Source organism: Elephas maximus, chromosome 2, assembly GCF_024166365.1.
Source record: "Elephas maximus indicus isolate mEleMax1 chromosome 2, mEleMax1 primary haplotype, whole genome shotgun sequence".
Classification (NCBI taxonomy): domain Eukaryota; kingdom Metazoa; phylum Chordata; class Mammalia; order Proboscidea; family Elephantidae; genus Elephas; species Elephas maximus.
The window spans coordinates 104,809,311-104,827,417 of NC_064820.1; the positions used below are offsets into that span (position 1 = coordinate 104,809,311).

Sequence of the window (18,107 nt, forward strand, 5' to 3'; positions counted from 1 at the left end):
TGTGCTCTATAGGGTTTTCAATGGACGATTTTTTTCAAGGAGATTATCAGGCCTTTCTTCTGAGTGGACTTGAACTCTCAACCTTTTGGTTAGCAGCTGGGTGTGTTAACTGTCTGCACCACCCAGCAGATTCCTGTGAATGTGTGTGCGTGTGTATATATGTAAATACACACAAACACACTCCTTCAGTGCATATAAATATACTACTTGTATTTATCTAAAAAATTTCTAAAAGGATATGTAAGAAATCAAACAGTGATAGCTTTGGAGGTAAAAACAGGACATTAGAAGTAAGACTTAATGATACTCCTGTATCATTTATCGTTTTGCCATGCAACGAACTTCTTAAAAATTGTATTGGATTTTTGTTTCATTATGATGTGCCTCTCCTATGCATATAACTGGAGTGTTTGTAACAGTCAATGCATCATTCTACACTCAAAAGCAAAGTTAAGATGATGTAAAAAAAATTAACAGAAAGCCTACTCTAAAGAGGGTGTTTCATTACCTCACATACCTTGTATCATATACACACAAGTAGGGCTATATTTAGTTCTCTTACATTATTTCTTAAATATATGCCAAAATCTGAATTATAAACACAGAAGACATACAAACCACATGAAGTAACACGGCAACTTTTTTTGGGTAGACTTCCTAATAATACTTTTAATTTTGCTTCCTCTGTTTAAATAAATAATGTAACTATCCAAGATACAAAGCAGTGTCTAATATAGCATGATATAAAGAAAATCATTCCCTGTTCTTTGTTCCTTCCTGTCTTCCACATAAGAGATTAAAAAACATACAGGTATTTGTTCAATACTATTTTAGAATGCTTTTTTTCCTGTACTGTACATATACCTATTTTTGCTTTGTTGATCATATTGCTGTGATACATAAATATATTCACTGTCTTCTAATACCTCCTTGTGTTATGTATTATTGACTTACAAATGTACAGTTTATCAGATATAAAGTAAAAATGAATATTTGCCAAAATTTCAGTTTTTTGAGGAAAATTAATTCTTAGTATAACTCTATATTTTCAGTAATAGACTTATTAAAAAAAAAACTACTAAACTAAGAGTACTTTCATAATGTGTATTGTTTCCAACTAATTTTTCAATTTACTGTTTAACTGGAAAATACGGAAAAATTAAAGATGAATACTTTTTCAAGGGAACATATACACTAAAGCAAAGAAAATGCTTTCAATATTATTATTAGCACTTACCTGATTCCTTGCCAACACCCATCTGGTTTCCAACAGACTCAACTACCTGTCTTGAAGAAAGTGTTTTCAAAGCTAGGTAATCATAGCCTGCGTTTGTCAACCGATAACCCTGGACAGCTAAACAAGATAACAAAAACCATTTTTTAGTTACATCGCACCACCAAGTAACATCAGTTCAAGGCATTAGAATTTAAACATGGGAAGTCTTAGTTGGAAAAAGATGAACTACCAGTCTTCGAAATTTCCCATTTCTTCCTGTTGCTGTTGTGTGCTGTTGAGTCGATTCTGACACATAGAGACCCTACAGGACAGAGTAGAACTTCCCTACAGGGTTTCCTAGGCTGAAATCATTACCAGAGTAGGTTGCCAGGTCTTTCTTCTGTGGAGCCGCTGGTGGGTTCCAAATGCCAACCTGTTGTTACTAGCCAAGAGCTTAACCACTGAACGACCGGTGTGTACGGGCTACTGAGTCAATTCCGACCCGTTGTAACCATATAGGGCAGAGAAGAACTGCCCCATGGGGTTTCTAATACTGCAATTTTTTACAGAAGCAGATTGACACATTTTTCTCCCGTGGAGCGACTGGTGGGTTCGAACCGCCGACCTTTTGGTTAGGAGCTGAGAGCTTAAACACTGTACCACCAGGGCTCCTTCCTACAATAGACATTTCTTCTCTAGAGTAATGCTACTCAAAGTGTGACCTGCAGACTGATGCCAATCTGTAAATGTTTTGTTACTGGTCTGTGACAAGGTAACTTCAGAAACTGAAATAAAAAGTTTAAGTTCAGACATTTTTACATCAATTTGACCAGCTTGTTTTATGCTTCTGACTTGAATTTGTACCTATATTTTGTATGGTTGTTTTTTATTTCCCTTTATTAGTTAATTCTTTTATTGTATTTTGTACAGATCTGTGAAGGGCTGAAAAAAAGAAACTCTCCCTTCACCACAGATGGTTTGAGAAGGACTGCTCTAGAGTCCTGTGCCTGACTGAATTTTCCAAAGACGGCAGCAACAACATCTATCCCACCTGCTCTTCTGCAGTGCGAATTTGCTACTCCCCTACAACGAGATGGAGCCTATTTCTCTACCCTCTTTGATTTAGGTGGGCCCTGTGATTGCTTTGACCAATAGAATATGGCAGAAATATGCTTTATCACTTCTAGGTCTAGCACTTAAGTTGGTCTGGCAACTTCCACTTCCTGCCTTTTGGAACACCTGCTCCTGGGGAAGCCCCACCCATTGCCATCAAGTCAATTCTGACTCATAGCGACCCTATAGGACAGAGTAGAGGCCAGTCACGAAAAATCAGAAGTGGTGCCTTAAAATACTTACTTTTGGTACGCTCCCAGGCTATGAGTTTATGTTTCACTAATTCTCTTAAAACCTTATTACAGCCACCATGTTTAAGGCTGGCTATAGAAGCAATCAAACTGCAGGGAACTATTTCATGGTTCTTCATGCCCATTTCAACCTGAAATTAAAAGAATCATTATGTGATCACACTTAACACAGAACCCTTATTTATCAAAACCTTGCTAAGAAATTAACTTCTGCTTGAAATTTCCCTACCATGCATTTCCCCAACCAATTCTGAGACATAATTACTCCTTCCTTTGAACATATTTTTAATGACAATTTGATATACAACCATTGATATTCACATTATTTCCCTACTAAACTAAACTAAACGTGCTTCAAAGGAATTTTGAATGCTTAACATACATGTTTCACATACTTACTAAGCAATGTAGGCATTGTATCATACATTATGGAGAATAAATAAATATATGTAGACACACACACAGACACACACACATAAATACTCTCTACTCGAAACAATTGTGGAAATAAAAAATGTATATATCTATTAGAAGGCAGTAAGTGATATATGCTTTAAAAAAAGGTAGCTAAGGGCAGAACAAGAACCCTTCTAGCTAAGGGACTGGTTTCAAGGAAGCAGCAGCAGTTGAGATTGACTTTAAGAGATGAAGGCACATGGAGAAAGTAGGCAAAGGAATATCAAGGAAAGACCAAAAAAAAAAAAAAAAAAAAAAGACTTGGACATGGCACATATGCAAGAAAGTACAGAGCACAGGGTACAGCCAGAAAAGTGGTAATTCTGATGGGAAGACACGTAGAATTTATGAAAAGATGGCTGGAAAAGTTTTTTGAGTAAGATATGTGAGGCCTTGAAACTAAGACCAGGAATTGAGATTTTATACTGAGGAAAGCTGTTGTTATTAGGTGCCATCAAGTCCGTTCCAACTCACAGTGACCCTACGCACTACAGAATGAAACACTGCCTGGTCCTGGACCAGTCTCACAATTGTTGTTATGCTTGAGCCCACTGTTGCAGCCACTATGTCAATCCATCTTATTGAGGGTCTTCCTCTTTTTCGCTGTACTTTACCAAGCATGATGTCTTTCTCTAGGGACTGATCCCCCCTGAAAACATGTCCAAAGTATGTAAGACGTAGTCTCGCCATCCTTGCTTTCAAGGAGCATTCTGGTTGCACTTCTTCCAAGACAGATTTGTTCATTCTTTTTGCAGATCATGGTATATTCAATATCCTTTGCCAACACCACAATTCACGGTCTTCCGTAATCATTGTCCAGCTTTCACATGCATATGCTGCAACTGAAAACACTGTGGCTTGGATCAGGCGCACCCTGGTGTTCAAGGTGGCATCTTTGCTTTTCAACACTTTAAAGAGGTCTTTTGCAGCGGATTTGCCCAATGCAATGCATCTTTTGATTTCGTGACTGTTACTTCCGTGGGTGCTGACTGTGGATCCAGGTAAAATGAAATCCTTGACAACTTCAATCTTTTCTGTTTATCATAATGTTGTTTATTGGTCCAGTTGAGAGGATTTTTGCTTTCTTTATGTTGAAGTGTAATCCACATTGAATGCTGTGGTCTTTGATCTTCATAATGCAGGTTGTTAACGAGTCTTCCTCCAATCCTAGTGCCCTGTTCTTCATATTGTCCGGCTTCTTGGATTATTTGCTCAGCACACAGATTGAACAGGTATGGTGAAAGGATACAACTCCGACGCACACCTTTCCTGACTTTAAACCATGCAGTATCCCCTTGTTCTGTTCAAACAACTGCCTCTTGATCTATGTACAGAGCCCAGCGGAAGATTTCAAAGGGCGCCTCGAGAAGACAAAGTATTATAACAAAATGTGCAAACACCTAGAGTTAGAAAACCAAAAGGGAAGAATACACTTAGCATTTCTCAAACTGAAAGAACTGAAGAGAAAATTCAAGACTTGAGTTGCAATACTGAAGGATTCTAGAGGGAAAATACTAAACAACACAGGAAGCACCAAAAGAAGATGGAAGGAATACACAGAGTCAATGTACCAAAAAGAACTGGTCTATGTTCAACCATTTCAGGAAGTAGCATATGATCAAAAACCAATGGTACTAAAGAAAGAAATTCAAGCTGCACTGAATTGAGGGAATACCAACTGAGATGTTTCAACAAATGGATGCAGCACTAGAAGTGCTCACTTGTCTATTCTAAGAAATTTGGAAAAAAGCTACCAGGCCAACCGACTGGAAGTGATCCATATTTGTACCCATTCCAAAGAACGGTGATCTAACAGAATGTGAAAATTATCAAACAATATAATTAAGAGCACGCACAAGTACAATTTTGCTGAAAATCATTCAAAAGTGGCTGCAGCAGTACATCAACAGGGAACTGACAGAAATTCAAGCGAGATTCAGAAGAGGACATGGAACAGCAGATATCATTGCTGATATCAGATGGATCTTGGCGAAAGCAGACTACCAGAAAGATGTTTACCTGTGCTTTATTGACTATGCAAAGGCATTCAACTGTGTGGATCATAACAAATCATGGATAACATTGCAAAGAAGGGGAATTCCAGAACACTTAATTGTGCTCATGAGGAACCTGTACATAGACCAAGAGGCAGTCATTGGACCAGAACAAGATGATACTGCGTGGTTTAAAATCAGGAAAGGTATGCTTCAGAGTTGTATCCATTCACCATACTTATTCAATTTATACGCTGAGCAAATAATCCAAGAAGCTGGACTGCATGAAGAAGAATGGGGCATCAGGATCGGAGCAGGGGACTCATTAACAACCTGCATTATGCAGATGACACAACCTTGCTCGCTGAAAGTGAAGAGGACTTGATGCACTTACTGATGAAGATCAAAGACTACAGCCTTCAGTATGGATTATACCTAAACATAAAGAAAACAAAAATCCTCACGACTGGACCAACAAGCAACATTATGATCAACGAAGATAAGACTGAAGTTGTCCAGGATTTCGTTTTACTTGGATCCACAATCAACGCCCATGGAAGAAAAAAAAAGCAATCAAGAAATCAAATGACTTATTGCATGGGGCAAATCTGCTGCAAAAAACCTCTTAAAATGTTAAAAAGCAAAGATGTCACCTTGAAGACTAAGGTGCACCTGACCCAAGCCATTATGTTTTCAAGAGCCTCATATGCATTCGAAATCTGGACAATGAATAAGGAAGACTGAAGCAGAATTAACACCTCTGAATTGTAATGTTGGCAAAGAATACTGAATATACTGCGTACTGTAAAAAGAACAAACAAATCTGTCTTGGAAAAAGTACAACCAGAATGCTCCTTAGACGGATGGTGAGACTATGTCTCACATGCTTTGTCCATCTTACCAGGAGGGACCAGTCCCTGGAGAAAGACATCTTGCTTGGTAAAGTAGAGGGTCTGCGAAAAAGAGGAAGATTCTTAACGAGACAGACTGACACAGTGACTTCGCAACAATGGGCTCAAGCATAACAACAGTTGTGAGGATGGCGCAGGACCAGACAGTGTTTCCTTCTGTTGTACACAGGGTACATAGGATTGCTATGAGTTTGAATAGACTCAAAGGCACTTAACAACATCAAGGGCCGACCCATTAAAAACCCACCGCTGTCCCTCTAGTTGATTCCAACTCACAGCAACCCTACAGGACAGAGCAGAACTACACCATAGGGTTTCCAAGGCTGTAATCTTTGCTGAAGCTGACTACAACATCTTTCTCCCGCTAGTAGCTGGACTGTTGACTTTTTGGTTAGCAGCCTAGCACTTAACCACTGTGGCATCAGGGCTTCTCATCAAGTACCATGCATTTTTTTTTAAGACCTTGCAGGCTTCGATAACTACAGACTTTGGTTACAACCATAAACACAAGATTCTTACACAAAGGCAGCCTTCCCTGACTACCCAATTTAAAAGCTGCATCCCCCTTTCTATTCCATTATCCTGTTTCTTATTTTCACTGTTCTTATTATCTGTTATTATCTTCCTTATTTACTCGTTTACTTGATTATCATCCGTGCCTCTCTCCTATCCTGTTGTCAGCTGAATCACTTAAAAAAAAAATTGTTCCTAAATAACCTGACAAATACGTATTGACTGACTGAATGAAAAAAGTGATAGTCTGTGATTGCAGAACTCACCCTTCGTAAATTAACACAATGCTACTTCTACCGATTCTCCCCAGGAGCATCTTAAACCTTCCCCACTGGCCGGAAGCCCAGAGTCTGAAAAGCTTCCCAGGGCACAGATGAGTGAGTGTGGCTGCTTATAGAGCACGGAAAAGGGGAGTGGAAAGAAAAGAATTACAAGGGGAGATATTTACAGTTTTGGGGCGGAAGTTAAATTCCCAAGCAAGAACGATTCTCCAGGCTTATTAAAACTCCGACTCTCGTCGGTCCTCTTTTCCCCCATTCCCAGCTTCCGCGGCGTTCCAGGGCTGAGAGCGCCGGCTCAGCTCCCACGAAACATCAACAGGAAAAGGGCGCAGGGTGGGGAAGGACTAGAGAGAAGGGAAAGGAGTACTTCTTACCGCGGTCAAGACCCTGAAGTCGTCCCTACTCATGTAACGCAACTTGGCCACATTCACTTTCCCCATGGCGGCCGAGCCCAGAAGATTCTTCCACCACAGCCCCAGTGCGCAAAACAGGTCTGTACGGAGACCTTTCACGTGCCGTACAGCCGCTGATGGCTCGCTTGCGTCGCGTGTTACTGCAGGTCCTTGTTAATAAGAAAATTATCTTCTCGCTTGCATGGGAAAGTAAAATGATTTCCGTGTCTTATGAAGGATCTAGTATGGAAAAAAGGAAAGTTTTATTTATAAGTCATTTTGTCATGTGAATGAGTTGGCGGACTGTAAAAGTTCTCTACAATGTGCATTTTAATTTTTCCTAGCTGTCAGGACTGTTGCCTAAATGACACGCCCTGCCTCTGAGAACAGAGTGGAAGCTATAATGGGAGAAACAAATTTCAACTCCAAACTGCAGCTCCTACTTTAGGCTAAGCGAGTTCCAGTAAGACAGGATGAAAATGAACACGGGAGAAGCTCGGGACAATTAGGGCTGTTAAAGGTAACGATAACAGTAACCACCCGAGCCGACCTCCTTCCTCTAACTGCGCCTGCTCAAACCAGGGGAAGGCGTGGTTAGCGAGAACTCCAGTGCGCTTGCTCCGTACTAGGATTTACGTAGTCCCGCGGGACTTCGGGGTGCGCTTGTATGTACTGGAGGCGGAGATGGGATTCAGGGTGAAGGATAGAGGGTGTGTTCTCATCGCCTGTTTCCAGAAATTTGGGAATTTTGATGGTTCAGAGACGGGCCTGCGCTGGTAGCAGCACTTCGAGGGCCCAGTAGCAATTTAAGAGCGTTAGGGGAGTTCTACTCTGGCCTATAGGGTCGCTATGAGTTGGAATCCACCAGACGGTACTGGGTTTTTTTTAGGGTTTTTTTTTTTTTTTATCCACACTAGCTCTGCGAAGCCTCTTCACGCCAACAAAAGGTAGTAACTGGAGCGGGACTTTAAAACAGCTTGCAGTCCGACAGTGAGGATGCATACTCTACCCTATCCTCATTAAAACAACACTAGGAAGGATAACAGTACCAAAACTTGTACGATAATGTTTGTATTCATATCTTATTTCACGAACTATATTTTAAACGTTTAAACGCTACGTCTTACACTACTCATACTAAGCGTAAAGTCCTTGCTGTTGAGGCGATTCCAACTCAACGACCCTACAGGGCAGAGAACTGCCCCATAGGGTTTCCAAGGCTGCAGTCTTTCTGATGGCAGACTGTCACATCTTCTCCCGGTAGGTCTTTGGTCTTTTGGTTAGCTGCTATTAACCACTGCGCCACCAGGGCTGCTTACTCTAGGTGTGAATGCTGCATGTTGTCATCAGGGGTTGTAGTCCACTTCAGCCTTGACCTCATTCCCAACCACTGATATTTAGCTTCTTTCTGAGTCTAGTCTCAAAATTTTTGGTGTAAAGTTTGAAATTCGCTATTTACCGACTCCCCCCCCCCGCCCACCCCCCCGTGTTGCTGAGTCCTAACACAGAACTAGCGCTCAGAAAACTTGCACTGGATTTCGGAGGCAGGCAGCAGACTGTGATTTGCCCTGTCTTTCCAGCCAGAATACTTAGTGGTCTGAAAAAGTGGAACCCTCTATCTCCTCTACAGGCCAACTTCTGGCTTCTTTTTACTCCAGTGCAGTAAATATTTGATTATCTATACTCAACTAATGGAAACCTCCATTTAAACGGAATTTTTCTTTCTGTAATTTATATTGTTGTTAGTGGCCTTCGGAGTCACCTCCAACTCATGGTGACCCCAGTGTAAAACAGAAAAATGTTGCCCAGTCCTGCACCATCTTCATGATTGTTGGTATGCTTGAATCCATTGTTATGGCCGCTGTATATTTTGAGGGTCTCTAACCTAGGAAGTCTCTTCCAACTCACGGACTCATATACTGGCACCATATTGGCCAGTATTTTGTTGGGATCCATAGGATTTTCATTGGCTGATTTTCAAAAGTAGATCACCAGGCCATTCTTCCTAGTCTGTCTTAGTCTGGAAACTCTGCTGAAACCTGTCCACCATGAGTGACCCTGTTGATGTTTGAAATACTGGTGGGGTAGCTCCCCCCATCACAGCAACATGTAAGATGCCAAGGTATGACAAACTGACGGATGGTGGCTAATTCATATCAAGAAGACATAAAAAGGAAAAGTTTTTAAAGAATCTAAATAATTTTTAGAGCAAAACGCCAACAAATCTTTTAGGTGTTGTTTTAGTTTCTTAAGGACCCCTGGTGGTGCAGTGGTTAAGTGTTCAACCACTAACTGAAAGGTTGGGGGTTCGAACCCACCAGCTAATCTATGGGAGAAAGATGTGGCAGTCTGTTCCCATAAAGATTTACAGCCTTGGAAACCCTGTGGAAGAGTTTTGCTGTGTCTTTTTTTTTTTTTTTTAATAGGGTCACTATGAGTCAGCATCGACTCAATACCAATGAGTTTTTTTTTTTCTTTTTGGCTTAGTTTCTTAGTGTCGCTGTAACAGAAATACCACAAGTGGGTAGCTTTAACAGAGATTTATTTTCTCACAGTCTAGGAAGCTAGGAGTTCGAATTCAGAGCATCAGCTCTTGGGGAAGGCTTTCTCTCTCTGTTAGCTCTGGGGGAAGTCCTTGTCTTTTCAGTTTCTGTTCCTTCCTTGGTTACTTGATGATCTTCATGTAGTGTGGCAACCGTCTTCCTACATCTGTGCTTACTTGGTTCTGTGTCTAACCTGCTGTTAAATCTCAAACGTGATTGGTTTAAGACACACCCTACATTGATATGCCCTCATTAACATAACACAGAAGAACTCTATCCCCAAATGGGATTGTATCTACAGGTATATTGTAGTTGGGAGCCCTGGTGGCCCAGTGGTTAAGAGCTTGGCTGCTAACCAAAAGGTCAGCAGTTCGAAGCTTTCGGCCGCTCTTTGAAAACCGTATGGGGCAGTTCTACTCTGTCCTATAGGGTTGCTATGAATTGACTCCATGGCAATGGGTTTGGTTTTTGGATGTCGTTATTATTAGATGCTGTCCAGTTTGTTCCAACTCATAGCGACCCTGTGTACGACAGAAACGCTGTCCAGTCCGGCGCCATCCTCACAGTTGTTGCTGTACTTGAGCCCATCGTTGCACCACTGTGTCAGTTCATCTTGTTGAGGGTCTTCCTCTTTTACACGAACCCTCTTATTTACCAGGCATGATGTCCTTCTCCAGGGAATGGTCCTTCCTGAGTACATGGTCCTTCAAAGTACATGAGACTAAGTCTCGCCATCCTTGCTTCTAATGAGCATTCTGGCTGTACGTCTCCAAGACAGATTTGTTCGTTATTCTGGAAGTCCATGGTATATTCAATATTCTTCACCAACACCATAATTCGAGGCATCAGTTCTTTGGTCTTCCTTATTCATTGTCCAGCTTTCACATGTATATGAGTCCTCAAAGTGACGTGTTTGCTTTTGCACACTTTAAAGATGTCTTTTGCAGCAGATTTGCCCAATGCAATACATCATTTGATTTCTTGACTACAGCTTCCATGGGTGTTGATTGTGGAGCCAAGTAAAATGAAATTCTGGACAACTTCAATCTTTTCTCTTTTCATCATGATGTTGCTTGTTGATCCAGTTGTGAGGATTTTTGATTTCTTAATGTTGAGGTGTAATCCACACTGAAGGCTGTGATCTTTGATCTTTATCAGTAAGTGCTTCAAGTCCTCTTCACTTACAGCAAGCAAGGTTGTGTCATCCGCATAATGCAGGCCGTTAATGAGTCTTTCCCCAATCCTAATGACCTGTTCTTATTCATATAGTCCAGCTTCTTGGATTATTTGCTCAGCATACAGATTGAATAAGTATGGTAAAAGGATACAACCCCTACACACACCTTTTATGATTTTAAGTCACGCAGTATCCCCCGTTCTGTCCAAATGACTGCCCCTTGGTCTAAGTACCAGTTCCTCATGAGCACAATTAAGTGTTCTGGAATTCTTATTCTTTGCAGTGTTATTCATAATTTGTTGTGGTCCACGTAGTCGAATGCCTTTGTATCCACATAGTCAATAAAACACAGGTAAACATCTTTCTGGTATTTTCTGCTTTCAGCCAAGATGCATCTGACATCAGCAGTGATATCCCTTGTTCCACATTTTCTTCTGAATCCAGCTTGAATTTCTAGCAGTTCCCTGTCGAAATACTGCTGCAACCACTTTTGAATTATCTTCAGGAAAGTTTTACTTGCATGTGATATTAATAATACTGTTCAATAATTTCCATATTCTGTTGGATCACCTTCATTTGGGATGGGCACAAATATGGATCTCTTCTAGTCGGTTGGCCAGGTAGCTGTCTTCCAAATTTCTTGGCATAGACAAGTGCTGGATCCGTTTGTTGAAACATCTCAATTGGTATTTCATCAATTCCCAGAACCTTGTTTCTCACCAGTCTTCAGTGCAGCTTGGATTTCTACCTTCACTACCATTGGTTCTTGATCATATGCTACCTCCTGAAAGGTTGAATGTTGACCAGTTCTTTTTGTTACAATGACTCTCTGTATTCCCTCCATCTTCTTTTGATGCTTCCTGTATTGTTCAATGTTTTTCCTGCAGACTCCTTCAATAATGCAACTCAAGGTTTAAGTTTTTTTTCAGTTCTTTCAGCTTGAGAAATGCTGAGTGTGTTCTTCCCTTTTGTTTTTCTAATTCCAGGTCTTTGCACATTTTTTTGTAATACTTTGCCTTCTCGAGCTGCCCTTTGAAATCTCTTGTTCAGCCTGTTTGCTTCATCATTTCTTCCATTTGCTTTAGCTACTTTACATTCAGGAGCAAGCTTCAGAGCCTCTTCTGACATCCATTTTGGTGTTTTCTTTCTTTTCAGTCTATTTAGTGACCTTTTGATTTCTTCATGCGTGATGCCCTTGATGTCATCCCAGATCTCATCTGATCTTCGGTCATTAGTGTTGAATGAATCAAATCTCTTCTTGAGGTGGTCTCTAAATTCAGGTGGGATATGCTCATGGTTGTACTTCTCCCTGGAGAAGGACATCATGCTTGGTAAAATAGAGAGATGGTGAAGAAAAGCAAGACCGTCAAGGAGATGGATTGACATAGTGGCTGCAACAATGGGCTCAAATATAACAACGATTGTGAGAATGGCCCAGGACTGGGCAGTGTTTCGTTCTGTTGTACATAGGGTCTGTATGAGTTGGAGCTGCCTCAGTGTCATATAACAACAACAACAACATATGTGTATATATCTATAAAAAAAAACTATATATGTATGTATATATGTATGTGCGTGCATATATATGTACATTTACATTTATAGACTTAGAGCAGGGGCAAATAGCTTGGCTTGTTGATCAGCAGCCTAGAAGGAGAAAAATTATGGGTTGTGGACAAGGAAGTCTGAGACAGAGGAATGAGAATAGATATATGGGGATGATCAAGAAGTGTGAAGATGTTTGTATTTCATATTAACACTGACCAGAAAATATACAACACAGAAGAGGCATTAAACCGGATAGACTAAAATCATGTCTAGTTGGCATCAGCCGGCCTTTGTTATTGCCACTTGCATCCAGTGATGCCACAATGGGTATACATATCAATTAGCATTAATGGCTGGAACGGAGGAGGGCCCAGCGGCATTGGCTGTGACAAACCAAGGCTATAACAGCTTCTGATGCTCTTGAATACTCAGTCTACCTGGAGCAGAAGCCAATGCTGGATTCCTAGTATAATGCCATCCCTTGAGAAGTCTAGTCACTTGGTGTCAAATTGACTATATTGGACCCCTTCTACCCTAAAAGGGCTGAAGCCAGAGATTCATATTGCTAGGAATAGACATATATTATGGACATGGGCTTGCTTTTCCTGTCTGAAGGGCTTCAGCTTACACCAGTATTCTAGAGCTTACAGAATGTTTGTTCTAGCATGGGATTACATCAAAACACAGGAATATTCATATGGCCATAGTATCATTGTTCATATCATATCCACACCACTGAGAAGATGCTGGCATGCAGAGTGATGGAAAAGTCTGTTGAAGTAATAGCCTGTTGAAGGCATTGTTGAAATCCCAGCTAAGAGTAAGTTTGAGTTATCATCCTCCAGAAGATCACTAACTTTTACATGATACCCAATAGAATACATATGTTCAGGAATCAAGGTTTGGAAATAGAATTGACTCTGCCCATTGTAATTCTCGGAAAACCTGGTGGCTTAGTGGTTAAGTACTACAGCAGCTAACCAACAGGTCAGCAGTTCGAATCCACCAGGTGCTCCTTGGAAACTGTGGGGCAGCTCTACTCTGACCTATAGGGTCGCCTGTGAGTCAGAATCGACTCGACAGCACTGGGTTTGGTTTTGGTATTGTAATTCTCAATGATTACTTGGGGGTGGAGGGGATTGTGTTTTTTTTTTTTTTAATCTCGGCAACCCTGGGCTCTGAAGGTTTAGAAGTCTTGGTTCCCAAAGGGGAATGCTTCCACCAAGTGACACAGCAGAAGTACAATTAAACAATCAGCAATGGCTGCTGCCTGCTTTGGAGGCTTCTTGTTTCAACGAGGCATGGCACAAGAGGGCATGAAGACCTTGGGATAAGGATCTGGATTCTGCCGCCCAGTAAGTCATGGCAGTTGGTAGACATGGCAGCTGAGGGTGGGAGAATGCAGAATGGATAGTAGATGAGAGTAATGATGACTATCGGTTATGGTCCTAAGACAAGCTGTAGTTATGGGGGCTATAGCCTATTCCCTTTACTTTCCTACTATAAGATTCTCCCAGAAAGAGAGGCTAACAGGAATACTGAAGGACCTACTTCCAGAACTTAAACGCAGAAGTAGGTCTAAGCAGCAAAAGGGGTGGACTATGGTGGATACCGTGATGCACCATCCAGATATATCCCTTCAGGAATGAAAGACTTATTTCTCCCAGCTACGAGGAGTGCTACAAGTAGAAAACTCTCAGCTGTCAGCCTCTACTTGGATTGCCTAGACTGAACAGAACTACCGTATGCAAAGTCACGCCTCCTTTCCAGAGTTGCTCGGATCCAAAGATGAATTGACATGAAAGTCAGAAGGTCCAAACTTTATCCCCCAACTTAGCACAACTCTGAGGGGTCATCCTACCTTTAGAACTCCCTGTGGAGTCAACTGAAACTTCCTTTGGGACTGCATCACTGTTCAGCCTCTTCCTTTGCTCAGTCCTGTTTCTTTGCCTGTCCTCCTATAGGGGTTGATAGTCAGAGAAGTTCCTATTAATCCTCCTGCATGCTAATCTCCAGTGTAGGGTCTGCTTGCTTGGGAACTCAAACCAACGTATTTCTGGACTCTCATCCTAGTGATTATTGGATCTTGCTACTAAAAGTGGGATAAAAAAAAAAAAATCCAACTGAAAGATTGGTGATTGGCCTAATTCTGCCACTAACTACTTTTTTAAACTTGGTTTAACTGTTAACTTCTCTCATTTATACAATTTTTAAATTTTGAATGTTTACTATTCAAGGCATTTTGCTAAGCAAAGCGCAGTTCTTTTCCTCAAAGAGCTTATAGGTCTAATGGATCTTAAAATGGATATTAGGTTCTTTATATTATGAAGAGGTTGGACTTCAATTGATGTTTTTAAACCTTTTATTATTATAAGTCTCCATTTCAGATCCTGTCACCTCCATTCCTTTCTGGTTGAGAATCACACTCCCCTGTATATTCCTAGGAAACAAGAATCTTTGGTTTAGATTTGTTTTATGAAAATAATATTTTTAAATTTTGTAAGTAGAAAATTATAATATTTGATATGCATTTTTAAGCTGTACCTCCGAAGCCCATGGAAACTTTGGTAGCACCACTCACCTAAAGAATTACTGGATACTGGATCCCTGTGTCAGTCAGGGTCCTGTCAGAAGAAAGAAGCCATATCAATTATTTAAACAGAGCATTTAATATAAAAAAATAAAAATTAGGTACAAAGTTGTTAACTAGATAAAAGGGGAAAGGAGAACACGAAGTTACCATCAGTAAGCTAGAGAAACAAAAATAAGTGATTGGAATTACTGAAGCTTAGATGCTTAGAAGAGAGGGCCCATGAACCTGAGGCCCATACTTCTGAGGAGGGGGCACTGCCAAGTTGGTGCTGGTATCTCTGGGGCAGGAGGGCATGATAAGGCTGGTTTGGCAAGTAATGGGAAAACTGCAGACTGGATTCAGACATCCTATGGGAAGGAACTGCTGCTGCTGAGGTGAAGAAATGTTAGGGTGATGCTAACAAAAATGGCACGAAGACAGGAGGCTGGAGGAAGGAAACAGGAAACAGACAAGGAGTAAGTCAATTCTTCCTCCTTCTAGTGTTCTTCTTTGGTGGGCCTCGACCTGGAATCAGCTCGCAAAGCAGAAATGTGTTTTGCAAGGTTCCAGCCCTACCATCCGGAAGTGGAGTGTAGAAGTATGGGTTTGGACTTGGGAGGTAATAGCTTAATGCTGGCACAACTTGCAAAATATTTCTGAGTTTTGAGATTTTATTTATCTGCCTGTTTGACCTGCACTGAGTAATAATCGAGTGAGCATTTTATTGTTTTGTCTTTTTTATAATGTTTTCTTTTTATGTACCTTAATTAAGAGAGTAAGTAACTTGTTTCAGAATTTTGATCTTCTGCTTCCTTAGGGAATTTACTTGTTCTAGTCCTGTGCTTGGATTTCTTTTGTTGTTGTTATAGATACGGTTGCCTAAAAGAGTTAAAAATTAATCCCATTACTCTGTTAGAGATTTTTATTTAATATGGGCATTTCAGTTACTTAAAATAGTGTATGTAATTGTCTAGGTTACAAATTAGAACACTAGACGTATTATACTAAGTTAAACTCTTTCAACTGCTGGAATTTTAAATGTTTCCACACATTAAATTTTATATAGTTTTATGTTTTTTTCTTTTTTGAATAATGAATCTTGGCTTTAAAAGTATTCTCCAGATTATAGTGTATTTAGGTGGCTCTCTGTTAGAATAACTTTTTTTTAGTTTAAGGTACTGCCTGATTTCCAAACTAGGTTAAACATTCTTACCACACCCCCTTTAACATGACTTATATACTAGTCTATAATATGAAAACGTTATTTGCTGACAAGGATTTCTCATGAAGGTAGACTTTATATAAAATGTCGTATTAAACTTTCGGTAGGAAATGGTGACATAAATAGAGAATATTAAAAATGAGGTGTTCAAAAGTGGAAAGGTGATTTAATTAGCTGAAGAGTACTTAAAAATGCCAGTTGGCATAAAGCTAACAAACATATGAAAATGTAGTTATTTAGTCACTAGTGTTTATCGGTTGATACATTATTATAAAGAATAATCTATGAAAAAACTTATATCTTGTTTATAAATGTATGAGATGGTCCATAAATACATGTTCTGTAAGATCCAAATTTTGAAACTGGGTTCTAGTCAAGCTTAATGAAAGGCAGTAACTGTGCCAGACCTCCAAATATTGCAATTCTTTTTCATAGGTAAATTTATAAATACCTCAGAATGCTTGCTTTAAGTCCAACTTGAGCAGGCAGTTCATATACTGGGTTCTTTCATGCTAGTTTTGGGAAACCACTGTTCTTAAGACATGTCCAAATGGTTCTACTTTTGTTAGTGCAGGTGTCCCTTTTCAAACAGGCCTCCCAAGGATAGGATTGTTTGGTTCTTTTAGAATTCTTAACTTTGTTAACCTGCCATTTGTAATCAGAGGACATCTGGAAATGTTGAATTAGCTTTTAAAAAACCGACTGGGGTTACCATAGTCAATAATACTCTGATATTCCAAACTCATTTATAAACCTACCAGGGAGTTCTTGTCAAGGAAGTCAGAGGTTGGCATTCATTGACCTGTGGTTGCTGCCTGAATATTAGTTCATATTGAACTGATTTGTTTTTCTAAACATATCTAACATGTTAAGCCTGTATGAAATAAAACTCATACAGTGTAGTTTAGCCGAAGGCAACCCACTGACTGGTCATTTTTAGAAATTTCACTATTTCTGTAAATACTAGAGTTGGTATGTTCTAGTACTTAATACATGGCCTCTTTACAGTCACTGGGGGAGTTGATTATTCAGTTTGTGAATAAACTGAACCCCTCTCTTAGGATTTTCCTCATGGTGCCTGCTTTAAGTATTCCTTTACCTGTGTAACACAGGGCAGATAGATAAAAGAAAGTGAGGTGAGATGCAAACTATGCTACTTCATTGTTATTTTTATTTTATTGACTCTGATAAAATGTTTCTTAAGTTTGACGGTATCATATTGAGGATCCTGGCTCATCTAAGGGCCTACTTTTTCACTATTTCTCTGGATCACTAAAAGTAGATCTCACTGATTCTCAAGATTAGTTTCTTAAATGTCAAGAGAGATCATCATTTATACACATTAAATTATTTCAGAACTAAATCTGTAAAGAAAACCATTTTAATTTTTAAAAATATATTCTTAATGTAGTATTTCATGTTTTTTCAGTACTTTCTTTTTCAATGTTAATTTTTAAATTTTGAACTTACTAAGTTTAACATTAAAATTACTTATAAATATTTAGATATATTTGTTATACTTATCTTACTGATTAGTGTGTATATATACACGCTTCCAGAACTTCCACTTGAATGTTTTTTTTTAATAGCTTTCATTTCACATCAGACTTCCCTGTCTGTTCACTCATCATGTCTATTTTTTTTCTTAAGTATCTGTACATATACATAATAACCAAACCCACTGCCCTCAAGTCAATTCTGACTCATAGTAACCCTGTAAGACAGAGTTAGAACTGCCCCATGGAGTATCCAAGGCTGTAAATCTTTATGGAAGCCGACAGCCACATCTTTCTCCCTTAGAGCGGCTAGTGGGTTTGAACCTGACCTTTGAGTTAGCAACCGGGTGCTTAACCACTGCACCATCGTACATATATATGTATATATATGTGTCTTTAAAATGTATGTATTTTTGTGCTAC

At 39.8% G+C, this 18,107-nt stretch overlaps 1 protein-coding gene and 1 long non-coding RNA gene across 4 annotated transcripts in view; one reads left to right on the top strand and one right to left on the bottom strand.

Moving 5' to 3' along the window:
- Nucleotides 1–7,288, bottom strand: part of RIOK2 (RIO kinase 2) — a 29,283-nt gene extending 21,995 nt beyond the window's left edge. For both annotated transcript variants that reach the window (XM_049870850.1, XM_049870852.1), the window contains exons 1-3: nt 7,110–7,288; nt 2,573–2,711; nt 1,238–1,354 (exon numbers count right to left, since the gene is read on the bottom strand). In XM_049870850.1, the coding sequence (XP_049726807.1) occupies nt 1,238–1,354; nt 2,573–2,711; nt 7,110–7,175 (322 nt within the window). In that variant the 5' untranslated portion in view covers nt 7,176–7,288. The remainder of the gene's footprint in view (nt 1–1,237; nt 1,355–2,572; nt 2,712–7,109) is intronic.
- A 231-nt stretch (nt 7,289–7,519) lies between these two features.
- LOC126068367 (uncharacterized) overlaps nt 7,520–18,107 on the top strand; it is a 411,592-nt gene continuing 401,004 nt past the window's right edge. For both annotated transcript variants that reach the window (XR_007515662.1, XR_007515655.1), the window contains exon 1: nt 7,520–7,647. This is a non-coding gene — a long non-coding RNA (uncharacterized LOC126068367). The remainder of the gene's footprint in view (nt 7,648–18,107) is intronic.